The following is a 19801-nucleotide window of genomic DNA, read 5'->3' as shown; positions in this document are numbered from 1 at the left end:
AAGTACTTATTTGTCTGCGGTCAAGAGGGGCAGCATCTTCCTTCGACTACTTTCTCAAAGCATACATTGTCGCGCCTTGACAGGCATTGGATCCTCTCAACGATTTATTCATATTTACTCTTCTTAATATTTGTCTACTGCACAGACTGTCATTTTAGTTGCTAATGTGTCTATTATTCCTGTTTCAGTTCTGGTTATTATGATGGCTGTTACTGCTTTTGAGAATGTCGGGGAAAAAACACTGAAAACCATTTGTCAATGATGAGTGGGAGACTGAGATCTTTTGTACACAAGTCTGATGAAAAATCTGAATGTTTAATATGCAAAAAGTGCTTAGGTCAAAACAAAGGTAATATCTTATTCAAGATGTCTGTTTACTCCATGAAGAAACACCCAGCCTTTACCCTAATGATGAACAATGTACTTTAGTGGGTAAGTTAAAAATAAAAATTGGAAGTTACCTGAACCATGAAGTCTTATAGAAAAGTGTTTACCTGCTCGTATGCAATTTGATCAATATTCAGAAAAGATCAAAACTTCATCGTTAACGGCGTACTCAAGAAAGATCGTGCAATAGATATGGCAAAAGCATTTTGATTTCAGTCAACAATTAATTTTCATTTACATAACAATCGAATACTTTTCTGTGCATGAAGAATTAGTTGCTTTATAATGCATTTAAAAGTTGCAATTTTTGATGTGTGGTTCACCAGAGGGGACATGACGCCATTGCCCAGGTAACACCAATGAAAGCCGGCTTCCTCTACCACACCACCAGCAGTTCGGTCGGTAAAGCACCTCTTTTGCCAGGCCTTGGGTAAACAGCAACATGCAGTCACGCATTTGATGCACCTACGTTCTGTAGCTCCTGTTGTAAAGTGATATTTTCTGGTGTTGAACTGTTCTGCAATAATCATCTATTGTGAACAAGTGTTTTGTGTTGGTGTTGCATTAATAATTACAGTGCAGCACATTGGAATCGAGATTCACAATAACAGTGGTCATCCAAGAACAAGATAATGTTCTGCTGCAAAACATACCCCCAATTTCAACAACTGTAATGGACAATGTGCCATACCACTCTGTTGCGACTGGATGAAGCTCCAACAATGCAGTGGAGGAAATCAGATATTTTGCTCTGGGTTCAAAGATGTTCTATTGATTAAAATTGAACATAGCTTGTGTAAGGCATAGTTAATGGTACAAGCCAAAAACTCCACACTACCAGGTCGACGAACTGGCTAACGGTAAAGCGCACATAGTTTGATCAGGCTTCCTCTGTATCATGCTCATTATTTCTGGCTGAGAATATACGGGCCTAGATGAAAAGTAATATGGCAAAAAAACAACAAGAAATTGACACTCGAAGAAGCCATTGCAACTGTTACACCACGGGACTAGTCTTGAGTTGTCAGCCATACCCTCAAGGTAGTTGGAGAGACTTGGATTCATGAAAGACTGTGAAAAGTTTTTAAACACAGTAGAGTTTGCAAAAACTCATATCGCTAACATTCTAATGCAGTTGAAATTGTGACAGAATCATAAAACTGTATTATTGAACTAGCAGCAGCAGGTGAGACAGGTCAATAGTTATGAGAAAGCCCCTTCCCAATATAAAAATAACTGTGCAAATTCTTCACTTATATCATTGCAAAACCCACTGCAATTCTTGTTTCATCAGTTATTGATGGTCCTTAAAAGTTACATTATTTCACTTAAAGTTTATAGTTGCTTGAGTACTGTGGTAGATGTGGAAGTTTCATGTGTACCTCATATGGCAAAATACTATCCTCTTTGTGTGCCATAATTTGCCAAAATCTTGTTTTGATATCTCAGGCCATTTATGAGACAAGAGGGATTTATGAATATTTCATTCTGGCTTTTTCACTAGTGCATGTATTCGTGACAGAGCCTTTTGCACACATTCCATTTTCTCGTCACTGGAGAAGATAGCGATATCTTTCCAAGTTTAAAGAATAATTCAGTATGGTATTTTAAAAAAAAAAGCAAAAAACAGCTAAGACTGCATAAAATATTTCTTTACTTAAGACAACAGCTTTCAACAGACCCTGCTGTCATCTTCAGATCTTAAAATACTTTTTGTTGAAAAACATGCTTATTTTATGCTCAACCTCATGCACAAGGCATCAAGTGGGTGAGGTTCAGTGCAAAATGAACACGTTTTACAACAAAAAGTTTTTTAAGCCCTGAAATGACAGCAAAGTCTGTTGACCGATTGTATTAAATACAAAAATATTTTTCACAATCTAGGCTGTTGAATGGTTTTTCACAATTAAAACAGATCGCCCTTCGCCACTCTAAAAATGAAAAAAATTCTGTCTAAATTTTGTACACAGCAACATATGACCTAACATGCATCAAATGCAGATTCACAGTGAACCCTATTTTTCACTGTGAACTTTAAGAATTTCTTGCAGTAGTTTACCTAATAATGAAATATCACAATAACTATAACCATTAACGAAATGATAGGGAGCTGTCATGAGGCTGACGGATGAAGCTATAGATGTGTGAGAATCAGAGTTTATTACCTAATAGTTTCTTTAAAATCATTTGTCAAATATTGCAGACTGGCCACCTTGCACAGCTTGCTGTTCAATGCAATCAAGTGAGCGTGATGGCTTCCATGGCGAGTAGGCCTGGCATTATCATCACCTGCTGACACATTCAGCACAAGCTGGCAACTCCACTTCCCCCCGCTCACTGAACTGTCAGTAGTCACAACTTATTTTAAATGCACTATAATTCTGTCGATTGTGACAACAGGTCTGGATATTTTTAATGCAGCTAAAAAGTGTGTTGACAAAATCGGTGATTTCCAAAAATGCTCTGCAGTTTGTACTGGCAGTGTACCAGCTGTGATCAGTAGCATAAATAGCTTCGTTGGTTAATTATGAAAAACAGAATAAATTATTTAACTTTTCACACTAAATTATTCATCAGCAAACGCTACGTGAGAGAAGTGTGAGAATGCTGTCTGCGATGAAAAATATTAACAAAAATTATGAATGTAGTATATTGAGGAAATCCATCACTATTTCGATAACAGCTTAAGCAGTTTTTCATAAAAGATGACATGATATATGGTGATATAACTCTTCACTCTGAAAATTGTTGGGTGAGTGCAAGAACCAGTTTAGTTCCTTTTTTCACTAGAAGTTTTCAAGTTTTTGAATAAAAAGGTAAAATTGGATACTTCAAAATTTGAAAAGAGACTTAAGGGTTCATTTTTCTTTATCATAATTAGCATTTCTAACGAATGTTACAGTTCACTTACATCATTAGAATCTATGTTTGCTTATAGATAGTATGTAGCGCTTGCAATCCAGTATGATGTGACTGTCATCGATGTAACTGGTCAGTGTGGCTGTGGCTGCAGTGAGTGCACGGATAGAGTTGGAGGGGAGAAGCACTGGAGAAGAAAACACTCACTGGAGGGGAATGATCTGCAAGTCACACTTTGCCAAGTTCAAGTTAAAGTGTTTGCATTGGCAGTACTTGGAATTCCACCTCCTGAAGATAAAACCTGAATACTGACTTTCTCTTTCTAATATGTCTTGTTCATATTAAGTCTGAAACAAATAAATTCTAGAAAAAGAGTGTGAAATGTGGTTAACTGTACAATCAGGAAAATTGCATCTTGAAAGCATACAACATGCATGGCTGTAACTTTGGTTTTGAGAGACCCCTTCCAAATAAATAAATAAATACATAAAAAGACATCCCACCTTTTCCAATCAATTACTCTCTCCTCCTTGAGTAACGAAGCTGTGGTTGTTATGTTTTTATATAGTCTGTACCAGGATACGTGTCAACTAAAAGTAAATATTGACCAGTCCACCTGTCTCTAAATAATCAAACAATAAACTACAGAGGAGTTATGCTTGTCTTATTCCACTGTAGTAAATAGAACTATTTCAGCATACTGTTCTCTGCTTCTCTGACTAATCTCTGTTGTTGTTTGGCTCAGATCTGACAAATTTATTGAGGTGATTCCTTCCCTGGCATAAATACATCTATGTTTTGTTCTTTAGCTCCTGATGTCAATTAGTAGATAATAAGTTATTTTACATGTTAATTATTGTTAAAAACACCTTCAGAATGATGGAAAATGAGGAACAAAAGTTTCTCAATGGCAGACACATGACTCTGAGATACAAAAAGTAATGTATCACAATAAAAGTGCACAATAACAAGGGCACTGATATAGCACCTAGAATTTTAGGGCAGGGAGATAATTGGCTCCTTATAGAAGAGACCCTGCAACAAGATCAATTAAACAAAAATTCAGAAAGAGTACTAATCAAGTGCCCTATGTCTGATTAAGTTGCTTATTGCTAAAAGGCTTTTGGAGACACAAATTTCTTCAAACTTCCAGTGAGACAATTCTCAATTTTGTGCAGGAGTGAGATGACTGAAATAGGTTCCGTCAGTCTCATCTTGCGTATTTATTTATTTGTACTGTGTCTTTCATGGTGTTCTTGATGAAGGGAAAAGTTCAGACTCTGAGAGCAAATGTAAGAAAAATGTTTGAAATCGGCAAATGCTGGTCACAAAAGGCCATCAATGAAATAAAACAATGAATGACTAGCTTTTCAGAAAGCACAAATATTCCACGAGTTCTGAGATTATCCCAGCACAACCGATACCTATATTTTCAGGTGCCCATCTGAGATGACAATTCTGTTTTAGTGCATAACATTTTGATAACTGACTCAGTAATCTTCATCTGGTTCTCTCTGTAGGTAACACAATTTAAAAAATTAGAATCTTCTTGTTCCAGTCTGTAAGTAACATTACAGCCACAGCAATGTCTTTATAGGCAGGTGGGATGCAATTTTCTGTGTGCTATCATAGATATTCATGGAAATGGAACAGGAGCCAAAAACAAAAATGCATGATCAAGGGTTATGCAAGCCAAAACTGATTATAAACAGGGGTGTACACCAATAATATCTCACAGTCTGATTGGTGTCCAGGCAGTGAGGCACACAGAAACACCCATGGCAACTGATGACGACTACTAGGTCAGTAGTCTACTAGGTCAGTTGTCAAAGTACTGTGAGTAAAAGGGAATCATCAGTTTGGGTGGACACACAAAAACATACTGCCTCTAAAGAATAGTACTTTTAAAAATTAGAGGATCTATTGTTTTAAATAAATTAATTTGTTTAAGAAGTCCTAGTAGCTTGTCTTAATAATACATAATGGGAAAAAAGTATGAAAATCCTGCTGAAGTTTCCTGTCAGGCCACCAAGTTCCTATTGCTGCCAGCAGATGACACACTCAGTGTTTCAGTCACATGAGTTCCTAAATTTGCCAATTTTACATAAAAGAGAAAGTTATATCCCAGCAAGGCATAGGACATTATTTGCACCAGAGTAAACTTGTGTGACAACATTATGATGTGTAAACAATGAATCTCTCCCTTCTTTGAATGTGAGAAACTGCCAACTTCACAAAAATCACCTAACAGCATGGTTTTTGAGCAGTAAATTCACACCAGTTTGCATATAACATTGTGCCTTGCCTGGTTAAATGCTTTTATGCTGGAGATACAGGTTCTGTGTTTGGACCTACAAGCAGTCTTACCTTTTTTGTTCAAAAACTGCCAGCAAGTTGCACCATGGTGCTGAGTCCATGTTAACTTAAATGAGGACGAACTATAGATACCAGTCACGAAGCAATTATGTGTATAAGCGCAGTTTATGTCTAACATCCAAAACCTGTTTGGTGTCATGGTATATCTGCTTTCCACCAAAAACAGAATATTCGGTACTATGATCTTATAAACTCTACATAACATGTGTTTCATAAAAAGTGTACTTACTGCCCAACACAGCAAAATTATTGTAATGTCCAGGCTCTTTTTACTGAAAATTTGTAAAGTTTGTCCTGATGTAAGTATTGTGTTGTTTTTAAGATAGTAATCAGTATTTACTTTTAAATTACATTCAAAAGGAGGTCAAAATTTCTGTCACATTAAGCAGCACCATCCACTGTGCACTTCTGCTATGTTTTGTTATTATCACAATCCTAAAAATGTAGGCAATGTCTAATGACATGTTATGCAAGCAAAGTGTTTACTGTGGGGTAAAATAGGATGAAGATATGAAACTATTTGGAAAAATAGTCTCTACTAAAGCATGCTATGCCCTTCCTAATAGGTGTCTTATGCTTCGTGTGCTAGGACAAACTGTTTTGCATTCTGTTCCACATAAGGAAGCCACAGGGGAACCACAGTGTCACATAATTTAGCACTAACAATGTTGTTAATTCAAAGTCATAGATATTTAGTTTATGTATTGCATCCATAAAAACAGAGTCATGTCCATATTTCTTCAAGAGTTCACTCTGTACTTCATTCAACATAATTAACGCAAAATCAGAACTTTTTAGACTTGGATGAGTTTCGCTAATTATCCCTTGGGAGTTACAAAATAGCACCCAATGATTTCATGCAACCAGGCCTCTACACTAACTGCAATGCTCTGATGTCTTACTGACGAACATAGGTTGTATCAATTCAATATTTATAAGATTCTGCCTCATCAGGAGATGAATACTTTCCAGTTCAATATCTGAAAGTGAATTTCTGCTTTTGTCCAACATAGCCTCAAAAGGAGTTTTGTTCGCTATATCTGCAGCTATAGTGGGTCTTTTTCTATCAGTTAATTCAATGTAACGTAAGTCTTTGTCATGACCAACATGTACTGAAACAAATATTACCTGGCCTCCAAAACAAATATCACCTGACTGATAAGGACCATCTGCGGTCTTTTCTTTTTTCTTCCCTGCAACATAAAATATCTGATACTGTTACTATTTTAAAATAAAGTGATCTGAGCAATGGCAAATGCTGCAAGAATGTCTCACAGTACAATCAGTAGCCACTCCGGCATTTTCTTTCCACTGTCCAAAACTAGAAAAGGACAAGAGCTGCAAATTTTCTATATTAATCTGAACATCATACATCATGTTCAGATGGTCCAAATAGCACTTTCCTGACAATGGTTCAAAATTACACAGACAGTACTTTATTCTTTTCTTCCAAATTGAGTTACTTGACTTGAATTTTGTACTTCATAGAATGTGGGTTAATGATGTATTTAACTAGTCATGTAAACATAAACAAGTGCAGAGATGTGCACTGTTACGCAATTCAACACCTAACAAGTATCAGTGGAATGCTATGTGTGTGGACATCCCTAGTTAGTTTTTTAGCTGTATTGCTTTTATTGTTACACGTCTATTTTTATTTTTATTTCTAACAAAACCTGTGTAGAATGTGCTACATAATATCCACTAAAATGTCAGCATGGTATGTGTGATAAATTCACATGGAACAGGACTATAATAACAAGTTCCTAAAGATTAAAAGATGATGGTCTTAATTGTTGAAGTTAGTAATCCGGAAAAAGTAGTACTGAATGTGATCTCGGCTACTACATTTTCTCCAAAGGTTTTATGGATCGCTCCTTTGTATGTCTAATTATGAGAAATTTCAATGAGTTACTTGAGGTCTCACTATGATAATCCCACTGGTGGTGCTTTAAGTTGAATTCATAACTGAAATTTTTATCACAAGTTTTACACTGATAACCATACATTTTTTATGGTGAATCTTCAAAGCATGTTCTCTCAGATGTTTGTCAAATTTATACTGCTTCCTGCACACTGAACTTCTTACACTCATTCACGGCAACAGAGAACCAAAAGTCTGATTCATTGACACGAAACATACAAAGAATAGTTTTCCCACCTCCAAGCAAGGTGGGCTCAAAGCTGAGACTGACTCACTGAGTGTGACATCTACTGCCAACACTAGGTGCTTGGTCTAATGAACTGTGTTCTTGAAGAAGGTGTGTTCCCTGACAAGTTGAAACTATCTGTAGTGAAACCAATACACAAAAAGGGGGAAACAAAGCATGTACAGAACTACAGACCCGTTGCCCTAATCTCAGCTTTCAGCAAACTGATAGAGATAATAATACGAGGGTTGGAACTTTAATAGTGGCCACTATTTATTTACAGCTCGTACAAAATAGATATGTGTTTGAAAGTTTTACTGACCTTCAGAGCAGTCACCAGCATTGTGTATAACCTGCTGCCAGCGATGTGGAAGTCGTAGGATACTCTTAGCAGTGCCAGTTGTGTTGACAGTTCAAGCAGTGTGGTCTACTGTCCGACGAATTTGTAGCAGTTCTGAAGCGAATGCTGTGAAGTGTTTCCTTCAGTTTAGAAATCGAGATCAGTAACAACTTGCACTGTACATGCTTGAGCGTTGTCCTGCAAAATGATGGTCAGGTCCTGCAGAAAGTGTCACCACTTCTATGCTGTTCATTTTTGGAACACAACCGATGACCAGCTTAGAAACAGAAGTGATGACACTTTCTGCAGGACCTGACCATCATTTCGCAGGACAATGCTAAAGCACGTACAGTGCAAGCTGTTACTGATTTGTTTGAGTGATGGGGCAGCTGAGTGCTATACCACCTACTGCCCTCCCCTGACTTATGCCCTCGTAAGTTCATTCGATTTCTAAACTGAAGGAAACAGTTCACGGCATTTGCTTCAGAACTGCTACAAATTCGTCGGGCAATAGTCTGCACCGCTCGAACTGTCAACACAACTGGCACTGCTAAGAGTATCCTACGACTTCAATATCACTAGCAATGGATTACACACAATGCTGGTGACTACTCTGAAGGTTAGTAAAACTTTGAAACACTTATCTATTTTGTACGAGCTGTAAATAAATAGTTGCCACTATTAAAGTGCCAACCCTCATATTTAAAAAAAATCTTGGAGCATTACAACAATGCTGGCATATTAAGTGATTTCCAGATGGTTTCAGAAGAGGTCGAAGTATCACGTCAGCAGCAGTACAATTTGTCCATAATGTATTTGAAAAAATAAATGAAAAATCCCAAGCAGCAGGAGTATCCATGGACCTATCAAGGGCTTTGAATAGAGTACATCATGACGTGCTCTTATCAAAAATAGTGAAGAGTGGTGTCACTGGAATACTCATGCAATCGCTAGGAACATATTTAAAGGGCAGACGACAGTGCACGGAGTTTATGTACTCTAATGGAGAAATACTGGAGAGGAGAAGAAATATACATTTTGGTGTTTCTCAGGGCTCTATTTTAGGCCCAGTCCTATTCATATGATATGTAAATGATTTCCCAAGTTCTCTTGACAATAAGCAATTGATCACTATGTAAGCAGATGATACATCTGGTGTCTGCTATGCAGACAATGAGCCCAGCCTAGTTGAAGAGATACATAACTTCATTGAAAAGGCAAGAGCTCATTTTGAAAGAAAGAACCTAAAAGTAAAGATAGAAAAAACTAATATTATTCATTTTAAATCAAGTGATCCAAAAAGACAAAATACTGTAATTGATGAAATTCTACCAAAAACCTTTACAGATTGTAAATTCTTGGGTTTATGCATAGATGATTGACTTTCATGGAAGCAGCAAGCTGATTATGTCTGTAAAAAAATAGTAACTAGTCTCCATATATTAAGAAGATTATCACCATATCTTAATTCTGAAACCCTAAGGTGTGTATATTATGGATTAGTGTATCCTCTTTTGTCTTATGGAATAGTACTGTGGGGTGGGACATGCCAAACTAATATGAAAAGAGTTTTCATACTGCAGAAGTGAGCCTTGAGGATCATAGCAAAAGTAAAATCAGGAACTTCTTGCAAACCCCTATTCATTAGACACAATTTTCTCGCAGTTTATGCCATGTACTAGAAACTATAATGCTAGTGAAAGAAGACACTAAGATCACAAAAAGAAACATGGATATTCACAAATATGAAACAAGATATAGAAAATATTTTCATCTGGTTAACAGAAGATTAACTTTAACAGTGAAAAGCCCCTATGTCAAAGGAGCTGTTTTTAATAACTTGTTAGCAAATGAAGTTAAGATATTGACAGGGGAGTGGCTTATCCAAAAATGCTCTTCTAACTTGAATTGATCATGAATTAAACTGCAGTAGGAAACAATGTAGACTAAAAAACTGTAATTGTAAAGACTTTATACTTAGTTGAAAACACACATGCATGTAAAATTACGTTTTACTAGCAATAAATTGAATTGAATTGAGTTGGTGGTCTTATGTCACAACCACTAAATACCCACGGCGTGAGTGTTGTGAGAGAGAGGGAAGGAGGGGTGGTGCTGATGTGGGTGAAGCTAAGCTAAGACAAGTATATCAAGCATGCTTGCAATGAATGATTAAGGTTACATTACCTTTCTTTCCTGGATAAGCATGGCGTTTTAATCGATCATACAGATCATCTTTATTGCCATATATGCTGGCATTTGATCGTGCCAGACTGTTCATCTTTCCTCCATTATGAAGACTTTCTGTAGGGAAAAAATGGCATTTTTCAAATATCTGTCAAAACCTTAGAGTAATCTATTTACATTACTGTTATTTCTTACAAGTAACAATTGAGGACAATAATATTTTTCCTAATGCAATAACTTAATACGTTTTAACTCATTCATTCTTCTAATTAATTAAGACAATATTCTCATGATGTTTCAGATCAAAAGAGAATGGGAGCATAAAGACACACAGTAGTATGTAGTGATCTGCTATCTGAAGACTGATCTGATGCAGCTCTCCATGCCGCGTGGGAGTAGCCGAGCAGTCTAAGGTGCTGCAGTCATGGACTGTGCGGCTGATCCCGGCGGAGGTTTGAGTCCTCCCTCGGGTATGTGTGTGTGTGTGTTTGTTCTTAGGATAATTTAGGTTAAGTAGTGTGTAAGCTTAGGGACTGATGACCTTAGCAGTTAAGTCCCATAAGATTTCACACACATTTGAACATTTGCAGCTCTCCACACCAGTTTACCTTGTGTAAGTCTCTTCAGTTCTACATAGTTACTGGAACCAACATTTACTTTCACCAGCTTAAAGAACTCAAGCCTTGGTCATTGTCTACAATTTTTACCCTTCCATGCTTTCTTTCATAACCAAATTAACCATTCCTTAATTCCTCAGGATATGTCCTATCAACACACCTCTTCTTTTAGTTGTGCCGTAAAGATCTTTTCTCCCCAACTCAACTCGGCAACTCTTCATTAGTTGTCCATTAAACTGCACTAAATACATTGGGAAATTATTGTGAACCACTAGTTTGATACAGTTAATGTGGCAATATCTTACACATCCTGAAAAGTACAGCACTAACAACTACAGTGCAATTATTGGAGTTTTTGAAAAGAGGTAACCATAAGAGCTTTGTCATCACACACAACATCACTGGAGTGGATACAAGTGTTTGTAACAGAGACAGTTTCTGTTCATAAATGTTGTCAAAAGCACAAGTAATCAAAAGTCAGTATTGATGAAGAAAACATACATCATTTGTGTATATTCAAAAGTAGTATCTGACAGCGGTGAGACTGTTTGCCTATGCAGCAGCCAAAATTAATCAAGGATGCTCCTGCTCCATTGTGCTTTACTACCAATATTAAAAATCTATAGAGGTGGCATGAAGATCTAAATTGAAAGTAATAATATTAAGTAGAATCGGAAATGAAATGAGGAGAACTTTGCAAGAAGGCTCTGATGCATTCGAGGACAAATTCCATTTAGTACATTTTAAAGTGAATCAAGACAGTAAAAGCATATATTTCACTGCTTCATGACCAGACACGTGGTAATAAAATTGAAGTAAATATTCTGAATTCTGTTTTTCAGGATTATCTGAGGATACATAAATGGAAAGATTCAATTAAATGCTGAAATTTTAAACTAGTTTCCTGTCACCTAATCAGTGTTTTTCATATTTTGATTATTATTATTATTATTTACAGAAAATTCTGTGGTACAATGCAGCTCTGGAATTCACATAGTACTCTTTTAAAATGAGCTGACCCTTGCTACATTGCTCAGAAAGACACTGTAAATTAACAGTCTAAATTCTCTGTTTTCTGTTTGGCTTTTGAGAATTTATCAATTCATGGTGAGTGATAGACTGCTCTCTTAACAATAGCTTATTACCCACTGTGGACTTTTCAACATCATTACCACACTGCTGAAACATAATTAACACAGTTTAGCTTTCCATGACACAGTTGTTTTAGAACTGCAATACTGAACAGCTAATTTGTAACTATAGTCCTCTAAATGAAGATTCATATTTTGATATTAGAATAATAATTAATGCAAAATTGTAACCTCAAGGGTATCTGAGTAATAAGTGATTAGAATCATGTATCCTGTTGCTGATGAGAGCTCATGGACATACCATTTACTAGTTTTACACCATTACCATACTTTCAGTATTAGTGTTTTATTAACTACATACACTGCTGGCATTTGAAATCACTTAATGTTTTCAACAAAAGCAAAATGCAGCTTAACTTTTCTGCAAATTGTTTAAATATTTCTAATTAGTAACACAATTAAAGAAGTAGTTATTCTAAAACACTATACCTTTCATGTATGTTTCATTGTAAAAATTTGGCATTTCCCAACCATCTTCTTCATCATCATAATAATGAGCATATGTTGAATGATGAGAAGGTGCAATGGATTCTGCATATGGTGTTGGTGCACCATAGTAGAAATTGACCTGTGATCCATTTTGGTCTGCTGCAGCTGGCAATATTTTCTTTGGTTCTTTCTTATGTGCTGACCTGAAATTACATAACAAAATTATGGCAGTCACTTTTTATGGTATATACTACAAAAAGATGTATTTATTAAAGGTGCTGTAATAATATGTAGACAACCAAAACTGGTGTTCACAAACTGCTGACAGTCAACAGTTTATGTGACAGTCCAATAAATACAATATAAAACACTGCATTATGCACCAATCTTTTAGTTCATAATGACTAGAACACATGCTTCCTGAGTAGTAAGAAATATAACACTTCTGTTGTTTTCTCCAAAATGTCCCACAAATTACCAGTGACCATGCTGCATTCCAAGAAGTGGATGACATAAGCTTTCCAATAATGAACAACTCAAAACTGATGTTAGTTTTATCACCAATCAGGTGTAGTATGACATATAACAGTAAACTTACCTTACACATATCATCCATACCAGAAGCACAATTAGAATAACAAATATTACAGCACCAGCAATGCCTCCAGCTATGTAGGCAAATTCTGATTTTTCTCTGCAGTGTTTACCAGTAAAACTTCCACTACAATGGCATGAAGGTTGGCCTCTATTATCCTTCACACAGACACCATCATTGTCACAGTACCCCACACAAACATCTGTGGATAGAAGAGAAGTTGTAAACAGAATTTGCTTACAATAAATGATTCACTATAATTTGAGAAACAAATAACAAAGTCAGATGTTGTCATTTTACTGTTGTTTTGTTGAGAATGAAGAAAAATGCTTAAATTTTTGTGTGACAGACACATAATGATCTGCCATTTAATCCCACCTAGGTCACAAATTTAGACTGCTAGATAATAAAACCCCCACCTTGCAGGCAAAATTGGAAGGCAAATGATGTATACCAGTAATATGCACCATTCATGAAGAGGAAAAACAACCTTCATTACCTGTGCAAATTTTTCCAGTGCCATTGTAACCCTGTTTACATTCACATTCAAAATTTCCCGTTTCAGAGTCCAGCATGCATCTGGCATTTGGATCACAGTGCATTTCTGGTGCTCCCATGTCACATGGGTTGGTACATTCAGCTTTGCTTGTCTGTTTTGAAAAGAAATTGAAAATCATTTTAGTATAACTTGTAACAATAATGTGTACAGACATTTCTTGAAAGAAAAATTTACTCTAAATAGATATAAATTTAAATAAGAAGCAAACATATACATGTCAGAGTGATACAACTGCTACGTACAAGATGTTTTAATTCTCTGGCTAAAAATAATTTCAAATATAAAATCAAAATTTTTTCTGCAAAACAGTTATGTGGTATGAAACCTCAAGTTTTTTTTAAAAAAAGAAATTATATACTATTGAAAAATGCAAACCAAATACGTAATTGAATTGCCAGTCTTCAAAATTAGAAAATGTGAATTACTATACTTCAAATACTGTCAAGTTTTTTGGAATGCAGTCTGTTTTTGTATGGTTCCATAGTTGACTGACAGAACTGATGACTGGAAATATTTCCTACATGAAGCCTTGCTGTGAATGAAACAAATTACTGTCACATGCTGCACTGTCTATCATATGAACTATCAGATTCAGTAGCATGTCCTTATTCCTTATCGAACACCATTTCTGAAAGTAATAGTAGCATTACTTTCAGTTGAAATGTGAAGTGCGCTAACAACTTACTGCAGCTGTTCCTTTGGTACTCGTATCTGGAGGGCACTGTATGCAGAAAGTCTTCTGTGCTTCTGGCTGATATGTGCCCTTACTGCAAGGCACGCAACTGTTGAGAGTGGTGTTAAGGTGAGTTCCAGGTGGACACACAGGCAGTGAGCATTCTTCTACTGTTGCTGCTCCTGGTTGTGGAGTGGTGCGCCCTAGTGGACATGCTGCACACGCTGCCTGCACACCTTGCGTGCGGTACGTGCCTCTTGGGCAAGCCTCGCATTTGCCCTCGACACCTAGCTGCATGCCAGAGCCACATTCATCTCGACATTCCTGCAAAAATTAGAATTGTTTATAACATTTCATGAAGATTTTCACGTTTAATCAATCTAATTAAAAGTGTAAGAATTACATTGAGCATCTTTATCCAGTAATTTAAACAAACATGTTGAAAGAAGCAAAATTTTGATTTCTGAAATTGACATAATTCATTATAAGTGAAAGTGAAGCAACAGTACATATACAATTAAGGTACCATAGTGCATGATTTCATGAAGTGGAAGATTTGGACCTCTCATAAATCAACATTTTAGGATATGCAACAAATATAGTTGTACAAAACTTTAAGACTCAGTTTTTGTAGGAGTGTACTGTTTTACTGACTAAAAACTATAATTATTATGTGGATCACTTTCCAGTGATTTCATGTGTGGAAAAAGTAACAGGATGTATAGTTTTTGATTTTCACAGAATACTAGTTTCATGCAATGGCATTACAGATTTGCCTAACCTCTTTATATAACTGTGGTAATTAGAGAATATAGATTATCATCTTCCATAATTTTATTATTTGTTCCATTTATGTTTTGTAGTACCCAGCTATACATAAGAATACCCGCATTTTATGTAAAGTATATCTGATGGAAAATGAAATGAAATGATCATATGCCATTACTGGCCATGAGATACAATGTTGATTGGCTGCCTGGTACAATCCTTTCTATTTGATGTCACTTAAGCAGCTTCCACATTGATGAAGATGAGATGAAGTGATTTGGACAACACGAACATCCAGTCCCTGAGTAAAGAAAATCTCCGACTGAACCATGATCTAGATACAGCAGTGCTAACCACTAGATCCTGTGCTGCAGACAGTATATCTGATGAGTTTTATATTCACACTTCATATCTTAGTTAATAATCCTGAATCTAGATCTCTGGACTGCATGACCCAGAATTATTTAAGACACTCACTTTCAGCTTTCCAAAGTCTTCAAAGTTCATAATTACCCCAGTAATTTCATATTTATAGACGTTTTCATGTCACCTCAACTGCTCATTACAAAAAGAGGAAAAAACAAAGAATGACAAGGGTTCTACCCATGTGAACAACATCTCTGAGATAAACTTGGGACTATTGACTTTGTGCTCTCCATGATATCAGCATATTCCCCAATACTCAATATTTCATAGTAGTTTGATTGCCCATTGTCCATAATCAGTTTTGAAAAGTGAAAGTGTAAGTCACTTGTAACTGGTTTGCAATATTTAACAGCACTACGTTCTGCGCAAAACCAGATGAAGACATGCAGTACACAATTTGCTGAGACAGGCAATGTATTCCATCATTAATTAAAATGAAAGGTGTATGCTACTGAAGACTATCAACAAAATACAAGTTTACTGCAGTGGAGCCAGTCATACATTCTTCACATGTACCACAACTGAATCGCTCAAAATGAGATCAAGTGACTCCATATTAACTCTCGCACTACAGTGGACTCTATGATGATACTACACTGCCTGATATGTGCACTAACTAAAATGTCATCAGCACTGCAAATTCTGTGTTCATGACAATGTCAGAGTTAATTTGTCTCATATTCATGTTCAGTGTTCACTGAAGCCAACATTTTTTGCTTCCATTATGAAGATTGTTCCTAATGCTTATATAATTCATCAATTAATTGTGTGTCATATTTCTCTCTATTGTATGGTACAGCATTAAAGAAGTGAAACAAAAGCAGAAAAGACTGATTTCTGAGAAAATTGCACCATTCCACAGATAGCACTATTACTGCAATTTTTTCTGCAAGACATCATGTCTATTTGAAATACTAAGCTTGCTGAGAATACCGTCTGGCTTCATCAGTAACATTTGAGTATTTACAGAATGTACTGATTTTCAGTTGGTTCTGCAGCTTCTATATTCAACAACTTTGAAGATTGAAACAATGGACACATATGTACCCGACAGAGAGCTAGCAAACGTAACAAATTACATTATATGAGGCTCCAGTTGTACAATAAAACCATGTCTTTCAAGCATTTTGCATAAATTTATTCAGCCTGCTCCCCAACTGAATATTTACATTGTATTATCATTCACTATTAACTATTTTGGAGGCTCTGGCTGCTTAGGTCACAAAGAACAGCATGCAAGAACCTCTTATTTTAATATTAACCCTTCAAGTCAGTAGTTTCAGTGCTTGTACATAGCTTACTGACAGTTGTTTTCATGGCTGCCAGGAACAGGAATGCATCATTTTATTTAAATTATTCTAGTCCAAGAATTATTTGTTGATAGTTAACATTTTTTTGTAATTGTCAGTATTCCAAGTTGATGCTGTTTTAGTTAGGTGCATAAAGGGAAGGAGCATGTAATTTATTGATTAAGTTGTGAAATGTGTCAAACAATTATCTGAAAACCTGTTTTTGTACTCGTCTCCCATAGGAAAGTTATGTCATTTGACATTTTAATGTAATTATTTCAAAAGAGTGTTTTGTATCCATTTTATAGTCATAGCCTTTTGTTATATTTTCATACCTCATGAGAAACAGCTTCAGCAGTACGAGTAGTTTTTCCTAAGCCACAGAGGAGACAACTGAAGCTTCCTTCATTCGGTTGGTAGAAACCATGGCCACAGCTGCGACATAGTCCTGCTTCATCATCAAAGTACTTTCCTGCAGGACATCGCTCTGCAAAGGACAACAAACATTTTAAATTCCACACCATAAAAATCTCACTCTATGTCCAGAAATTCTGAGTGTAATAATTTTTGCCTGAAACAAATACATAATTGTTGCTCATTTTGGTAAATTCTTTGTTACAATTTTCTAATATTTTTTCTTGATTAGCTACTGTTTTATAACACTACTGAGAAGGGAAAAAATCATAACTCAGTGTTTAGTTTGCACATTTTCAGCTTCAGTTGATCAGGGATCCCCCAATAGTAATGATATCCTGTACCACCATTAAAATTAAATTGTAAATTGATTGCCTTTAAATTTAAGAACATCCTTACTCACACAATTTACAGACAAGGTTCTGTGCTGGTCGCAGTTCTGATCTAACATTTCTTATTAAGTAACAATAATGGCTTACGTATGTGTAATAATTTGCTCCCTACTAAACAGATATAGGCGTGTGACTGGACATCATTTCAACATTTGGATTTCACATATGGTGCCATTTAATTATGGTTACTGCTGGAAATCTATTCATCTCTGGTTTTATTCTTGTAGTTTTCAGACAGTGTGAAATAATCAATGATTATGTTGGCTGTTTCAACACATCCTCTCATCAACCTCAATGTGCATGGGCTCAATTCTATTTGGTCCCTTTTTGTTGTTATGTCTCCTGATATTCTTGTATTTTCTACTAGCTTTAACTTGGCCATGAATTCCTTCATAGCTATCCTCTCTGTCTCGCCTTGTTCCCTCTATCATTACTTCAGTCATATTAGTGAACTGGCATGAATCAACATAAGGGTGGCTAGCCATGTTGTTTGTCCTATCTGTGACTGCTTTGAGTACGCACAATGACTCTCCCACTCTTCTAAGAACTTTTTCCTTTGAAAGCATCTATCCAACACTAGGATTTCAAAGCGATGTCCTGTAAGGCATGTTGGCGGCGTTCAGTGCAGTTGCCTGTGCAGCAGCAAGACACAGACTGAGCGTAGCGCGAGAGTTCGCTCGGTTATATAGCGTGTGAAAACGTTGACCTTAGATAACGGACTTAGAGTTTTCGCAGACATAGAGTCATAAGCAGATTTACCAAAGTCTTTATTAGCAATTTCAAACATATTAAGTATGATAAGCAATTACATCTCTATCATTAAAACTTTCAAGTCCAGGAATACTCGAAACAACGCTACCGCCTCTTACTATGGCAACGGTGAACCATCCATTTCCATGTGAGAATTAAGATTACATCCAAGAAATACACAAGGTCCATCGATGAGTGCGTGGGCTGCAACACTCTTCACTGGAATGCGATTCTTCTTGTCTCCTGATGTTGTTGTTAGTTTGACGTTTTCTATATTTTTGTAAACTGTTGTGCGACAACGCTAACCGGACAAGGGTACATCTAGAACCCGAGGCTCAAGGATGCAACAGTTTGATTATGTAATCACTCTGATGCATGGTCTTGGCAGCGCGCCAGCGGAGACGCGCACACTCTAGAACACCCAGTGTGCGCGTCCGGGATTGCATTCCGCTGGCCACTGCGAAAACTCTAAGTCCGTTATCTAAGGTCAAAGTTTTCGCATGCTATATAAGCGAGCGCGCTCTCGCGCTACGCTCAGTCTGTGTTTTGCTGCTGCACAGGCAACTGCATTGAACGCCACCAACATGCCTTACAGGAGATATCTCCCCACAGGAGATATCAACTTCATCGTCGCGCAACAGTTTACAAAAATATAGAAAACGTCGAACTAACAACAACATCAGGAGACAAGAAAAATCGCATTCCAGTGAAGAGTGTTGCAGCCCACGCCCTCGTCGATGGACCTTGTGTATTTCTTGGATGTAATCTTAATTTTAGTTTGGACATAGATGACACTTTCTAACATGGAAATGAATGGTTCACTGTTGCCATAGTAAGAGGCAGTAGCAGTGTTTCGAGTGTTCCTGGACTAGAAGGTTTTAATGATAAAGATGTAATTGCTTATCGTGCTTATCATATGTTTGATATTGCTAGTAAAGACTTTGGTAAATCTGCTAGACAAGTATACAGGATTACTGAGAAGGTTGTACACAAATCGAAGGAGCTTACACAGGAATCAGAATACAAAACATTGGAATAGGAACTTACGGTATTATAAGTAATCCTAAGCCAGTCAGGAACAACAAAGATAACATACTGTTTCTGTGTATGTATGGTGGTCTAGGGTCTTTGACTAGTAATAAAAACATTCTGAGTCCTGGATTTGAACCTAGCCACTGATTAAATTTTGTAAAAAATCATCAGCAATGGCACCTGAGAATTTTTGGCATTAGAAGTCACCCTCATTCTGACAATGGTCTTGTCAAAGAGGGCTGAGGAGTGGATGAGATTAAGAGCACTCTCTTGCCCTTGCATGGGAAACTGCCTCTAGAAGGATAAACAGCAGAAGGAGGAAGAAGGGAATGGAAACCACTGCATTAAATGTGTATCCACAGGGCGTGTGGCTTGTAACTGGAAAGAGCCATTATTCATTCCACCGG

At 36.6% G+C, this 19801-nt stretch overlaps 1 protein-coding gene across 1 annotated transcript in view; it reads right to left on the bottom strand.

Moving 5' to 3' along the window:
• The window catches only part of LOC124595775 (sushi, von Willebrand factor type A, EGF and pentraxin domain-containing protein 1), a 152459-nt gene that overhangs the window by 1287 nt on the left and 131371 nt on the right, over nt 1–19801 (bottom strand). The window contains exons 56-61 of the mRNA XM_047134661.1: nt 17142–17293; nt 14336–14647; nt 13591–13741; nt 13095–13293; nt 12497–12699; nt 10300–10416 (exon numbers count right to left, since the gene is read on the bottom strand). Of these exons, the coding sequence (XP_046990617.1) occupies nt 10300–10416; nt 12497–12699; nt 13095–13293; nt 13591–13741; nt 14336–14647; nt 17142–17293 (1134 nt within the window). The remainder of the gene's footprint in view (nt 1–10299; nt 10417–12496; nt 12700–13094; nt 13294–13590; nt 13742–14335; nt 14648–17141; nt 17294–19801) is intronic.

Source organism: Schistocerca americana, chromosome 2 (assembly GCF_021461395.2).
Source record: "Schistocerca americana isolate TAMUIC-IGC-003095 chromosome 2, iqSchAmer2.1, whole genome shotgun sequence".
NCBI lineage: Eukaryota > Metazoa > Arthropoda > Insecta > Orthoptera > Acrididae > Schistocerca > Schistocerca americana.
This window is presented reverse-complemented; position numbering and strand designations above follow the sequence as displayed.